The 15,499-nt window shown below is 42.4% G+C and overlaps 1 protein-coding gene across 1 annotated transcript in view; it reads left to right on the top strand.

The window, feature by feature from the left end:
* PAX3 (paired box 3) overlaps positions 1 to 15,499 on the top strand; it is a 237,387-nt gene that overhangs the window by 19,288 nt on the left and 202,600 nt on the right. Inside the window, 2 exon segments of the mRNA XM_077748573.1 lie at positions 3,030 to 3,068; positions 13,249 to 13,327. Of these exon segments, the coding sequence (XP_077604699.1) occupies positions 3,030 to 3,068; positions 13,249 to 13,327 (118 nt within the window).

Here is a 15,499-nt window from a genome sequence, read left to right as displayed (position 1 = left end):
AGGCATGGGCGAGGTGAAGCCTACGGTCTCTCCCAGCTCTGGTGGGATGTGGTGGCCGCGTCTCTTCTCAGCAGACTCTCGGGAGCCCCAGGTTGCTGTTTGAAGAAACAGTGGGGCCTCTGGGAAGCCGGGGACTCAGGGCCAGGATGTCTTAGAAGGCGAGGAAAACTCCTAGCTGTCTTGTCTATGGAAGGAAGGATTTCCGGTGCTGGGACAGTGAGGGTGGGAACAGAAGCTTGCTGTACTGTTGAACAGGTGGACCCGCGGGCTCTTCCCCATCCACACGGGGCGATGCATGGTTTCTTGCACCTCCTGTCAAAACTGTGGCTTCCAGAAGAGTCTGGAAAACCCTGGGGGTGTTGTTTGGAGAACTTCCCCTGAAGTTAGAGTTGCTTAAGGACAGTAACATTCCTTCTTTCAAATCATCTGTGAGAGGACATATTTCCCTGTGACCAGAGAGGGACACACGAGATTTCTGGTAGGTGACCCGGGAAACTGGGCTTGAGGAGAGAGAGTTGGACAACGGTGCGTTCACTTCATCTGGTTCTGCTGTCGTATTTTAAACATAAATTAACTCTCTCATCAGTAGTTGTCAAAAACTAAATCAGATAAAGTGGATTTTTTTTTTGCCTTGGGCTAAAAGACACGCAGAGACACTCGTGATTAAAAAAATCATTTGAATCAGTTAAATTTTTTCATGGATAGTAGAGTTTGAGAGAAAACTCGAAGATTAAACAGTAGATAATTTCAAATCTGAAAACTTTTTGTTTTTGCAAGGACTTTGCAATGAAGGGTTTTAGAAACTTGAAAAGAATGTAAGAAATAATTTTGTTACATTAAAAACAAATCAAGGCAAGATGTCATAGCCTATCAAGATGAGATTTGAATAAATTTTTTTTCTCCCCAACGTTTTACGTTTTTATTTTTGCAGAAAAAATTTTTTTGAAAAGTCAACATCTACGTATTGACTTCTTAGGTATATATTCCCAAAACAGACAATGAAGCATTCAAATACAGTGAACCTTAACTGTAAAGACCAAATGATATTAACATTGTAAAATGCATTGTGAAAATTCATTTTTTGAAGACTTTTTAGAGCGTGAAAATATCCAGGCTAATCTGTGCATGCATAATTTTTCTTATGTATCTGAAAATCTATGGCTCAAGGTTTGTTAAGGCTTTCTTTATCTTAAACAAATAGATTTGTGGAAACACATGTGAGCAAATATTGCTACAAAATATCAACTAATCTTTTGAAAGAGAAGCTGAACATTATAAAATGAGAGCATCAGAAACTCTATCCCTTTCTACATTCAGAATAATAAGAACTACTGTGTACCATACGCAAGAGTTTGTTTCTATTTTTCTTAGTCATTATCCCGTACTCAGATCAAATGTACTGCGATTTTGAACTTTGAATCGCAAATTAAAATTTTTATGTGATAAGAGAGAAAGTCACCACTTGACCTGCAGATTAAAGAAGAAATCTGATCTTAGCTACTCTTAGCTGACATTAGAATCTTTGTTGAGTAACTCCATACAAATCAAAACAATTCATGTTGTCGACTCCCCTTTCCATATCCACAAGCAAACCTCTGACTTCCACTGCCCACGAATTGTGCTCCCAACAGGTTTGAAGAAGTTGAATTGGTGAGTTATGGCATATATTTGTTTAATATAGTTTGAATAGTAAGATAACCATAGAACTTTTAGAACAGCAGGCGTTTATAATGCTTTGCCAAGTTTGGGCTGGTGAGCAGTACTCGATCTGAGTATTTGATTTCCTCTACTTACTCTTTTTCATGTTTTCTTAGGGAAGTGCTAGTGGAGATTCCAAGAAGAGTTGCCATTCTATTTAACTCTATAAAAACATTGAAGCATTTTAGGGAATGCAAAAGTACATATGCTTCAGGTTAAAATATTGAGACATCTTGGATATTTTAATAACATTTCCACTATAAAGTAGCAAGTGCGGACTTATTTTTTAACTTCCTTTAGACAGGAGGTTACATTCGTTGATTAAGGTAATTTGAACACTTTGGAGGAACACTTCAACCTTCTAGTGGTGAGGCATTTACTGTTTTCCGCTGTGCTGTTAAAAGAGGTGTTTTTTTATTTCTCAGTAGAGTGCTATTTCGGTTGTTTCTGCGAGCGCTCAGAGGGATTTTAAAGTTAATGTGCATACAGATTGATATGCATTGAAGAAGTGAAATTCAATGCTACAGCTAACTATAGAGTGACAGTCTATAAAATATAAGGTAGAGGTATATTCCGCTGAAATTATTAATATTAACGATGCTGAAAGACTTTGTTGTACAGTTCATTTTGGATGCTTGAGATTAAAAATATCCCTTTAGGATTTGGAGAAAATGAAAGTGTTGCTGGGTGCAAGGAGGGGGCCAGCCGAGCAGAAACCATTCTAGAGAGAACTTATTCGGAACGTTCTTCAAACGCTGAGGATACCATATATTTCATTTCTGAAGGTCCTTTGTGAAGTTGTTTTCTCACATTAGGATTAAAAAAGCAATTTCCCTCGAAAGCAAATAAACGCCAAACTCCGAATTCACTAGCAGGGCAGATTACAATTTAGACTTGCTTTTATTCAAATGATGGGAATTTTCTAACAAAGGAAATGAGCTGACGAACAAATTTAAGAAATTATAGCACCTACTTTGTCATATTGTGGTTGAACTTTTATTCTCTTATTGTCCGAAGGGCTACCACATTACCTAGAAAGAACAATGAGTTTCTCAGCAGAAAATTAAAAGAAAGAAAAAAAAAAAGAAATTACCCAGAGGTGCTGTAACTTACAAAACAATTGTTCTTGCTAAGCTTTGTGCAGCTTTAAATACAATTGAATATTAATTCTATCAGACCTAGTTGACTTAAAAGCTAGGATGAATCACGAGCTGATTTTTGGCATTCCTTCATTTTTCCACTCTTTTGTTCACTTGACACACAGCTTTTATACACTGGCTTTGCGGGAACCACTGGCGTGATCTCTTGAACAATCTGTTCGAGGAGGAAAGGGCTTGTCCAACCAGCAGCCAGAGTTTTAATTAAATACTGTTCATCCTGTTTATCTCAAACAGCTGAAGAAATAGCTGTTGGCGTAAAGGTATCAATGAACGTATGTTCTCTGGTGTTAATAGGGCAAAGAACCTTCTCAGTGCTTAAAAAGGAAAACACAACAAAACGCACACACCCCCCCCATCCTGTCATTATTATTTTTGAGTTAAGAAGAATCACATCGAAGCATCGGTCCCGTTCTGTGGAGCTCGACTCCGTATCATGTTGTAAGGGACATGCAGGTTGAAGAAATTATTTTGTTTATTAATTCAGGATGCATGTCCTGCTAGGCTGGCTGGAAGAGAAAGGAAAGAGAGGTGTAACTTTCAGCACACACTGATTTGTTCTTATTACATAACAAAAGTCTATTTCTTTATCATGTTATCATTCAGTTAATAAAAATTAGCTACAATAACAGCATCAACTTAAAAACCCCTCAAAGTCCGGGGGATTTTCTTTCACAATGAACATGAATACTGTTCAGAAATACAAACAGTCAAAGGATAACTTTAGGTCTGAAAGGGAAACCTGGCAAGGGTAATTGAATAAGCCTGGGTCCCTTGACTGTGTCATGGTGAGGGCAGTCAACATGTCATAATTAGGTTTATTGAGGGCCATTCCAACAATCTGCTTCTATTCTTCCTGTCTCATTGTCCACAGCTAGGCAAATAGCCAAGGGACAAAAGAAATCAAGTGCTGACAAAACATGAAAGAGGAAAAAGATTTAGCTGCTTTTATCAAAGAAACTGAGAAGGACTTTGTGTAAATAAAATAAGTGACTGGCCATCCTGCATTTAGGCAATGCCGTTTTCATTAGAATTAATTCTTGACATATTGGAAGAGTTCCAAGGGAAGGATTTCTACTTCTGACAAGTTTAATTTGTAAATTAAAAACAGTTGGTTAAACATGAGCCTCCATCAACAAAACTTAACCAAAGCCATACACGGCAAAGGCCTAAGCAGGTGAAAAAGAGAATGACTTTGAAAACAGTCTTCCCCAAAATTATGCAAATTCTTATTACTTCATAACAAATGTTTCCCATTGAAGCCTTCCCAATTGAGCAGGATGTCTGCTCCTAGAGGTTTGTTTAGATCACATTTTCTTCCCCTCTAAGCCTCTTTCGTTGACACCACACTTACTCCGCGCTGGTTTTGGGGAGAAGTGGCGAGAGCGGAAGAGGTAGACTTCACGTGTTTTAAGAAGCCAAGCGAATGCAACTTTTGTTAAGTTTGCACATTTCAGGACAGGCTGCTCTGCGTTTTCTTCACGGAAGGTGAGAGCTTTTTGCAAGCGTGCTTCTGATTCCTAACGGGGAGACAGAGTTAGGAGCTGTGCGGCTGTGTCGCCGGCACTAAATATTCATCAGATCTCTGGGCCAGGTTGTCTGTTTGGAGGGCGGTGTGCAAAGCCAGCAGCTCTGTGATTATGACTTGGTGAGAGAGACAAAGTGAAAACCTTCGGGACAGAGGTCCAGCTGGCCTCTGGACAAGACTTCCACTTACGTCTAGGAAAGCCCTTTAATAAAACAGCTATTTGTGAAGTTGGGGGCAGCACTCATATTGCATTTTGGCGCTTTGCAGGGTAAGGTTCAGAGGGGGGTGTTTCCCCTGGACCTGAATTTCGGAAACTCCTTTTCCAGCTGTGAATGGGAAGGTGGCTGGAGAAGAGAATGCCAGCATGAACGATCTGTCCCTTGGGAATATAAATTGTACATGCGTATCGAATGCCCCTTAGTTTTATTGAGAGTTACATAGGAAATAAGAAACCTATTACTTGGGCCGCTTTAGGGAGAAGGCTGTTTCGATTTGAAAACTTCCCAATGCTTTACTTCACCTGACACCAGGGCGTATTAGAGATTCATGTGGCTTCATTCCTAGGCACTTGAAATTAAAGTGAAAACATTTTTCCCCTATCCGAAAAGAACAGAATGACATCAGATAGTGGGTGTGAAAACACTGGTAGGTGTAAAGCCCTGGATAAATGCAAAGTATAATCATTACTGTTGGCATCGCTATTATTGTTTTGTATGAATGGAGCTAATCAGTGGTTGCAACTGTATGATGAAATCGAAATACAGGGTCCAGACATTTCTCTCGTGGCCCATTAAGCTGGCTCTGCAGTGTCTTGAAGTTTATTCTGTTTGTGGATGTTGGTAAAAAAAAGCAGAGCACCTTGGACTGCCGAAATCTAATTCTGCACCAGATATAACTGTGATTCCATGAAAGACTTTGGGATTAAGTGACTTTCCTTTTTGAGCCAAAAACCTCAACCCTCTTAACTAGCTGTGTGATCAAGGGAAACTCGCTAGCCACTCTGATCTGGATTCTTCGGAGGTGGAAGTGATGATATTTGCTCCGCTACCTGCAAGCTTTGCATATAGTAGTGGCCCTGAACACATTCGAAGTTCTGAACAAATATGAAGTATTATTTACTTCTAATCTGCTCCTTGCTTTTGTACTGATTGAAACAAGATTTGGGAGCTGATTGAGTTGCCTTAATGCTTTCTCAGGGCACGGTCGAATAAGAATTAAGTGGATCTTCCTGTGGTCAGTCCAAAATACACAGAATTCCTTCCGTATCCAGGACAGAAGGGACCTCGCTGTGGAGATCACACTGCTTTACTGCAAAGCAGCACCCTGGTGCATTTCGGGTTGAAAAGCGGGATGGGAGAAAGTGCTGTTAGGGGTTTGGATTTGGGCAAAATAAGGCTTTTGATTTGCACATTGTTCTCATGCCTGTTGGCTCATGTCACAAGATTAGAAGGCCCAGCAGGCCAGGAAGGAGTTTCTCTGGAAGGAGTTGGAGATTTATGCAGATTGACTGCCTCTCTGACATTTATTTGCTGCCCTTTTCTCCCTCGGTTCTGACAACTATGAACCAGATGGACAAGCTCATGGAAAATAAGGCCAGGGAAGAGAAGATGGTTTTGATTTCTTCAAAGATAAGCGAGTGCCCTCCCTCTCTCTCTTTCTCTTGACCTAATTCAAAATCGGCATCTCACTGTCGGAGGCTGTGTAACATGTGGACAAGGACCTTCCTTGTTACACCACGGAGAGTAACCTAAACTCTGTTTAGCGGGCATCCGCCCACGAGAGAAAGTCCGGGCGATGGTCCGAATGTTGTGTCTAGCCATCCACTTTGTAGCCGGGCTCCACGGGTACTGTCTGAGCTGATGATAATTCACTGGGACTAATGTCCTTCCTTCATCACCAGCCTCTCCAAAAGGAGAATGATGGAGAGGAGAAGCATGGTTTACTCTTTCACTGGGATCACTTATGATTTGAGCAGTATTTCACCTTCTGTTGAAGCACTCCAGCACTGCCAGTAGGCTCAGTCTATTGTTGCAGCTTCAGTATCACGAGGGGACAGATGAAGGCAGCGGCCACCCAATGGTGATTTCCCTGGGACACATCTCATCTACATCTAGAGATGACTGATGGATACAAGTGTTATACTATCTTAGACTCCAACTAAATTCTCTGTGCTGGGAGGGTTAGTGAAGCATCAATAATTTCAACACAAATGTTCACATCCAGAGTAACTATGTCCTGAGCACTGGGACATTTTTCTTTCTTTCTTTTCTTTTCTTTTTTTGAGAAAAGTTACGTTTCCCCCCCTCCCCCCTCATTTTATAGCCTTCCCATTTTACCTCGGTGTTACCTGCGGCACAAAGTGGAAATACTTTATCTCCTTGTGAGTGCTGCCCTTGGAATTTCAGTGTTGAAATATGGGATTAAGAAGAGTGAATGGATTTGCTAACTACATGCAGAGGTTTTTGTTTTTTTTTTTAAACGGATGTTTGGGAGGGGACGTGCCGGCTCCCGAAGTTAGCCTTATTATTTATTTTCTGTTGTCTCTGTTTGTAGACTTTTTTTTTTATTTGTTTACTCTTGTTTGTTTGAACTAATCGCTACTTAAGGAAAAGACCTCTCCGGACAGCCTCCCCCTCCCCAAGCCTTCAGCCGCGGTGACCATTCAGGCATAAAAACGTGCTTATCTGCAAATGAATGGCAGCTCTTCGCTTCATTAAAGCCCCTTTCTCTTTTGGCACTCGCATTGTGACCCTTTGATATTAATTCAAAGGGCAATTAAAGAATGCGGCCCATCTTTGAAGTAAGGCATTCAGGGCAAGGGTAGGGATGGACCTGGGCCTCTGATGGACTGTGTGTATTCAACAGGCCTTTTCAAGGCAGTTTGAAGTGAGTCAAAGAAAATGGGCAGGAGAAGGTCAAAGAGAAAAAAGGGGCTAAAGAAACAGTCTGTATTTGTTCGGAGTATTAGCCAAGCAAACTGCAAATAGCAACAAAATGAAACAGTTAATAGAGCAGCCAGACAGAGCCATGTCAATCACTTAACTTGGACAGCATTAGGCCCACGGAGGCTCCCTCTGCTGTGTTACCTAATTATCTTGGGAAAGGCAGTAACTGGAAGTAATGGTATTGTATTTCTTTCTGCTTACTGCCCAGAAAAGGTGATAAATACTCACTGCTCCATAATTATGCAACATATATACATAAAGGAGGAGGGGGGGCGGTGAGAGGAGGCTGGAGGGGGGCGGGGGCCGCATTGAAGTCGCGTTCCTAGTAAAAAGCCCAAATATGGCACAAATATGGCATTTTCAAACATTAGCATGCCGGAGAATCACTTAACTCGTTTCATCTGGAGCTGGCCGAACCATGCCGGGTTTCTTCTTTAACAACCCTTAAAGACAAACATGTTTACCCATCTAGGAAAGTTCTTCTTTAGGAAAAAAAAAATGTAGCCAGCAAAAGCTGTGCTTAAATAATACGAAGGATTTGGCCAACACTCCACTCTGCCCCCGTGGAGAAGAGGAGATTCAGAGTGAAGTCGGATTGGTCTCTTAGCTTCCCCCATTGNCTGGCCGAGGCCCAGCCCGGGTTGCAGACGTCACCTGGAGGGGTGAGGGGGAGGCAGGGCCTGGGCTCTGATGGGAGGCTGGATTGGTTTCTATTAGAGTGTCGAGCAGGGATAATTTTGGATTCCACTTTTATCGGTCGTTATGAAAGACACAAAGCGTTAACGGAGCGCTACTTTGAAAGTGTGAGCCAACTCATTTTAAAAAGATTTCCAGGCTTCCCCAGGGGTGGAGAGGTGAGAGAGGAAGCCCCAAGCACCTGTGTAAATGTCTGCAGATAGGTCGAGCCCGCGGTGTCTCTGAATCACAAAACGCAGAGGTCGGCTTTTAAAGAGGCCCCTGAGGACTGTTCGGATTATTTGTAACATGGGCTGTTGCACACTGTCGTTTGATGTTGCGTTTGTGCATAATGGATTTTGTTTGGAGGGATGGTAATAGATCTGAAGGATCTGTTACCCAGCTTTTTGACATACTGTTCCAGAACGTAGCTATTAATATAAACGTTTCTGCCCTTTGTAAAAAGTCCATTATGGAAATAAGTACTTCATCACTCTGCCTTTTAACACACCAGTCATACCCTGGTGCTTGAAAACTCTCCTTTAAAAAAAAAAATCTTGATTTGGGGGTCACCAGTGATGGTTTGTATACAAAACTAGAGAAACAAACGATAACGGTTAATTTTTGAATTTAGTAGCGACTTGAGCTGTATAGTAGAGTCAACCAACACATGATCCATCCTTGTCCTGTTTAATGCTAAGACAGAATAATGTTTGAGGGGGTAAGAGGTGTCTTCCACCACAGAAACAAGTCAACAGAACAGTGGCAGCTTATGTGAATTTGAAATTCAACTAGGTGAATTTGTAAATTCCCTTAGGTGTCGTGGGAGGAAAGTACCCCCCAAACCCCAAATAATAATTAAAAAACCCAAGGAAACAATAATTGCAAAGTGAGGAGAAGCACAGGCAGTAGAAATAGAATAAATGAGCCAGGACATTTCACCAGTACTAGCCATGGAAACTTTTCTACTTCTAGAAGGAGGGCATTTCTTTTTTCAAAGGACTCCTTCGCATGTTCTTTTTCGGAGTGATTAAAAATCATAGTACCTGGAAAGATTTAGGAAATCTCTGTGATCCTAGAATACTGAAAATACTGATGTACCTTTCAGATCAGAATCAGCTCTCATGGGGGCACCTGGGTGATTCAGTGGGTTAAGCGTCCGACTTTGGCTCGGGTCATGATCTCACAGTTTGTGGGTTCGAGCCCCGCGTCAGGCTCTGGGCTGACAGCCAGCTCAGAGCCTGGAAGCTGTTTGGGATTCTGTATCTCCCTCTCTCTCTGACCCTCCCCTGCTCACGCTGTCTCTCTCTCTCTCTCAGAAATAAATAAAGCATTAAAAAAAAAATCAGCTATGGGGTGCCTGGGTGGCTTAGTTGGTTAAGCGTCCGACTTTTGCTTAGGTCATGATCTCGCGGTTCGTGGGTTCGAGCCCCGCATCGGGCTCTGTGCTGACTGCCAGCTCAGAGCCTGGAGCCTGTTTCAGTCTGTGACTCCCTCTCTCTCTGACCCTCCCCTGCTCACGCTGTCTCTCTCTCTCTCCTAGAAATAAATAACAAAAAATATTTTTAAAAAATCAGCTCTGTAGGAAGACCGGGGCTTTGCTGTCACCATGCTCCCCCCACTCCTGGGTGTATTACGAATTTCCACCAGCGTTTACCTTTCTAGTCTCTGTTTCTTACTCCTTTTCCCACATGAACCCCCCAGTTTCTGTTTCAGAAAGTGAAGGCTGGGGAACCGCAAAGGGGAAGAGCAGTTTGTGATCCTGTTTCCCTCCCATTTTAAATTTGCCCACCTGCCTGGATTACGAGGATCACGTGCTCCCTTAGGTGGGACTGTGGTTCGGAAGTGAAGATAAATCATTTCAGGTGCTCTGCCTCTTCCTTGGTGAATTTAGATCCTAAAGGCTGACTCTAGCTTACAGAGCAGAGTTATAGTAATTCCACTTGTAGCTCCTGCTATAAACAGGTTCAACGCCATGTGCTTTCTTAGGTTTATAACGCTACCAACCTAGTTCTGTCGTTGCAAAGCTGCATCCGAGAAGCACATAGGGAATTCCTGGAATCTGTGTGATCTTTGGGATCTATTGGTTTTAATGGTTCCCCCCAATTAGAATTTATCCCTGAATTGACAGTCAGCCCTTTAGGGGCCAGACAGATACCAACAAAGCCATAATGAGAATGTGCATCCTACTTTATAGCTAAGGGTGCAGAAGTTTAGAGAGGTTGAGTAATGCATATTGTAAAGGCAGTTCTGGGCTCAGAGTCCGGGTTTGTCTGACTCCAGAACTTACTGCCCACTGCTTAACTGGGTCCCAACTGCCACACTGCTTAACTGGGTTGTGGCTTCTGGGGAGACAAGCCACATCGAACAAGTGTTGAAGACGGGGTCTGTTTTCAGGGAGTGGCCTTAGCGCCTCTGCAACTGGTAGATTTATGAAAAGGGGCCAGTTATAGTATTTGCCATATAGCATTGTGATTGACCCGCAGTGCCCCTCAGTAAGCATCAGACATTGTCTTGGTGAACTTACTTGTGGGGTGTGGCTCAGAGGCGAGATTCCCAGGAACGTCCTTGAACCCCTGAGAGTGTGGGCAGTTTGCTGGGTGTCGTAAGGTGTTCTAGGTGAGGAGAGGAAACCAGGATGCAGTCATGATGGTTTCTGCGTAAGCGTTCCTTGCAAATCGCCTGGGCAGATAGACACCATGGGGGAGCCCCTAACTTACCGTGATTTTTCCCCCATTCTAAGTGACTATTCACTTTGTACCTGGATTTTGTATTTGTAAATATATTTTTATTTCAGTTCACTTTTATTTTATTTTATTTTATTTTACTTATTTCATTTCTTTTCAAGTTTTTATTTAAATTCCTGTCCGTTAACATATAGAGTAACATTCATGTGTAGGGTCTCGTGATTCACCACTTATGCACAACACCCGATGTCTATCACAAGTGCTCTCCTTAATACCCATCGTCCATTTAACCTGTCTCCCTGTCCACCTCTCCTCCAGCAACCATCAGTTTGTTCTCTGAGTCTGTTTTCTGGTCTGCCTCTCCCATTCATCTGTTTTGTGTCTTAAATTTCACATACGAGTGAACTCATATGGTGTTTGTCTTTTTCTGACTGATTTATTTCACTTAGCATAATACTCTCTAGCTCCATCCACATGGTTGCAAATGGCAAGATTTCATTCTTTTTTATGGCCGAGTAATATTCTATTGTATATGTATACCATGTATCCTCTCTCCATTCATCTGTCAATGGACATTTGGGCTCTTTCCATAATTTGGCTATTTTTGATATGTTGCTATAAACATCAGGGTAGATGTATCCCTTTAAATCAGTAATTTTGGTTTCTTTTGGATAAATACCTAGTAGTGAAATTGCTGGATGATAGGGTAGTTCTACTTTTAACTTTTTGAGGAACCTCCATACTGTTTTCCAGAGTGGCTGCACCAGTTTGCATTTCCACTGATGGTGTAAAAGGGTTTTCCTTTCTCTGCATCCTTTTTTTTTTTTTTTAATTATTTCTAGGAGAGAGAGAGAGAGAGAGAGAGACAGTGTAAGCAGGGGAGGGTCAGAGAGAGAGGGAGTCACAGACTGAAACAGGCTCCAGGCTCTGAGCTGGCAGTCAGCACAGAGCCCGACGCGGGGCTCGAACCCACGAACCGCGAGATCATGACCTAAGCGAAAGTCGGACGCTTAACCGACTAAGCCACCCAGGCACCCCATCCTTTCTCTGCATCCTTGCCAACACCTGTTGTTTCCTGTGTTTGTAAATCTATTTTAAAAAGAAAGTCTTTCAGGAGAACCTGGGTGGCTTAGTTAGTTAAGTATCTGACTTCAGCTTAGCTCATGATCTCACAGTTTGTGAGTTCAAGCCCCACGTCGGGCTCTGTGCTGACAGCTCAGAGCCTGGAGTCTGCTTCAGATTCTGTGTCTCCCTCTCTCTTTGCCCCTCCCCTTCTCATGTGCTATCTCTCTCTCTCTCTTTCTCAAAAATAATAAACATTAAAAAAAGAAGAAGAAAAAGAAAGTCTTTCAAAGAGGCACCTGGGTGGCTCAGTTGATTGAGCATCTGATTCTTGGTTTTGGCTCAGGTCATGACCCCAGAGTCATGGGATCAAGCCCTGCATCGGGCTCTGCACTAAGCATGGAGCCTGCTTGAGATTCTCTCACTCACTCTCTCTCTCTCTCTCTCTGTCTCTCCTGCTTGTGTATGCGATCTCTCTCTCTAAAATAAAATTTTAAGAAAAAAAGGGGTCCTTTAAAACCTAGGTCAGCTACTGGATATTTCCAGCATTGTTGGCTTTGTTCTGCCTTTAAACCCTTGGAGAGAAACCCTTGGTAGGCACCAGGGGGAGGAGATGGCTTACGTTCCTGATTTGTTGGGTAAGACTTTGATTCATTCACAGGCATTAACTGAGAATTCTAGCTGCTCTGTCAGATTCTACGTGTGAGTACACGAGCTAAAGAAGTCAAAACCATCTTCCTGTTCTGGAATTGTTTAAAGTCTGACTTGCCAAATGTCCTAACTTTTGGTGTTTTTTTTTTTTTTAATTTTTTAAGTTTATTTTTGAGACAGAGCATGAGTGGGGGAGGGGCAGAGAGAGAGGGAGACATGGAATCTGAAACAGGCTCCAGGTCCTGAGCTGCCAGCACAGAACCCGACGCGGGGCTCGAACCCACGAACTGCGAGATCATGACCTGAGCTGAAGTTGGACGCTTAACCGACTGAGCCACCCAGGCGCCCCTAGCTTCTGGTATTCTAAAACAAAAGAAAAACCTTGTTCTACATACTAGAAGTCCACCCAAAGCTAATTTAGAACCGCTGGGAAAATATAGAACCTGAAGAATCGGAATTTATCATAAAGCAAGGGTAACAACCTGCGTGAATGAGGAGAGACTAGAACTTGTTCAGACACCAATTCAGATTGTCTTATGAGAAACACACAACAATCTGCACAAACCAACCACACTTATCGAATGTCTACTCTACGGTAGTTACTGGAAAGACTAATGATGAACAAGATATGTCCCCTCTTCTTCAGAAGCCTATTGCCTTGGGGGGTGCGTGGGGAGAACGGTCTCATGAGCAGATCACTGCCAATCACCCACTGAAGGGCTTGTAAAGCCCGAGGCACTGTGGGAATGCAGGAGAAAATTGTTTGGTCATCCCCAGATTCAGGGATGCTTCCTGGAGAAGATCTCACGGCTGAGTTTTAGAAGATGACTAGGAGTTGACCAGAGCTAAAAGCACCGAAGAGGAAGGGCATTAAAGGCAGAGGGAACAGCATGGGCAAAGACAAGGAGCAGCCAAACACAAAGTGTAGGTGGGAATTGACAAGCATCTGAAGACAAAAAGGGGTCCTGTCACCAGAATTCTTCAGCCTTAAGAGGCAAAATAAGGGGCGCCTGGGTGGCTCAGTCCACTGATCATCGGACTTTGGCTCAGATCATGATCTCGCTGTCAGGGAGTTCGAGCCCCGCGTCGGGCTCTGTGCTGACAGCTCAGAGATTGGAGCCTGCTTCGGATTCTGTGTCTCCCTCTTGCTCTGCCCCTCCCCTGCTCAAGCTGTCTCTCTCTCTCAGAAATAAACATTTTACAAAAGGCAAAATACACTCTTTTCTTTTCATCTCTCTTCTGTTACAAATGAATAGGCAATATACTCTAAACACAACCACATTTTCCAAAGGCTAGGTAGGTCACTATTCCCCCCAGCTTTATTGAGATTTAATTGACAGATAACACTGTGGAAGTTTGAAGTATCTACCACGACGGTTTGATACACATCTATGTATTGCAAAATGATTACCACCATAGCTTAGCTAACACCTCCGGCACGTCGCCTGTTCACTATTTCTTTTTTGTGATGAGAACATTGATGATCTACTTTCTTAGCAGCTTTCAAGCATATAATATTAACTATAATCGCTATGTGGTGCATTAGATCCTAGAGCTGATTTAACTTATAATTGGAAGTTTGTATTCTTACATCTTCCCGTTCCCCTCACCCTCCAGCCCCTGGTAACTGCCATTCTGGTCTCTGTTTCTATGAATTTGACTTTTTTAGATCCCACGTAAAAGTAAGATCATTTGTCTTTGTCTGACTTAGTTCACTTAGGGTCATGCCTTCAAGGTCCATCCCTGCTGTCCCAATAGGTAGGTCAGGTTAACATCGTTGTTAAGTATGTGCTGTTTGAAATGAAAATGAATTTCATACAGTTGAGTTTTTTTTTAATTGGACCAAAAAAAATCCTCCTTTGAGTGACCATTTTGCAGGAACTTTTTCAGGAAGAAGGGAGCCTAATGGACAGAAATGGGAAGCCCTCTAGAATGTAACATCTTTACTCTTCTTTTATGCTCTGTTCAAGGAGGTAATTGGAGCCAGGAGTTACCAAGTCATTGCATTTTTATAGTTTCCTTCTTTTTATTGGACGTCAAATTTATTGTTATGAAATTGTCATATAGTAAAATAGACTTTCTTGGATTTCTTGTATTTGTGAAATTCAGAGAACATAGAACAATTCAGTGGCATTTAGTACATTCGTGATGTAGTGCAGCCAGCAGATTTGTCTACTTCCCAAACATTTTCATCCCCCCAAAAGGATGAGAGCCTGTACCCTTAAGGAAATGTTCCCGAGTCCCTAGTAACCACCAATATGTCTTCTGTCTCAATGTCCCTAACTATTCTGGAATAGTTTTTATTTTACATAAGTGAGATCATAGGATATCTTATATAAATGGAATCATAGCACATATGATCTCCTATGGTTGGCTTTTTTCATTTAGCATAATGTTTTCGAGGTTCATCCATACTGTAGTATATATCGGTACCTCATCCCTCTTTATGGCCGAATAATGCTCCACTGTATGCACATACCACAATTTGTTTACCCGTTCATCCATTGGTGGACTTTTGGACTGTTTCCACCTTTTGGCTATTATGGATACTGCTGCTATGAACATGTGTGTGCTTGTTCTCTTTTGGGATTTTAACACATATATAAATTCATGTTACTGGCACCACAATCAGAGCAGGGAGTGGTTCTGTCACCTTCTAAAAGTCTCTCTGCTATCCCCTTCACATCACACCCTCCTCCTGCCCCTAACTCCTGGAAACCACTAATCTGTTGTCCATCAATGTTGTTTTGGTCTTTTAAGAATATTCTATAAATTGGGCTGCCTGGGTGATACAGTCGAACATTGGACTCTTGATTTCGGCTCACGTTATGATGCCAGAATTGTGGGATCGAGCCCTGCATTGGGCTCTGCATTGAGTATGGACCCTGCTTGGGATTCTCTGTCTCTCCCTCACTCTCTCTCTCTCTCCCTCCACCACTCCACCTGCTTGTGTGTGCACCTGCTCTCTCTCTCAAATTACGAAAATTAAAAAAAAAAAAATCCTATAAATCTAACCACACAATATGTAGCTTTTAAAGATTGGCTTTTTTCATGTAGTGTAATTATTTTGAGATTCACGCAAGTCATTGCGTGTGC

This window comes from Crocuta crocuta, unplaced genomic scaffold, assembly GCF_008692635.1.
Source record: "Crocuta crocuta isolate KB4526 unplaced genomic scaffold, BGI_CrCroc_1.0 scaffold229, whole genome shotgun sequence".
Lineage (NCBI taxonomy): Eukaryota > Metazoa > Chordata > Mammalia > Carnivora > Hyaenidae > Crocuta > Crocuta crocuta.
The sequence above is the reverse complement of the archived record's forward strand: the minus strand, read 5'-3'. Positions and strand labels throughout refer to the sequence as shown.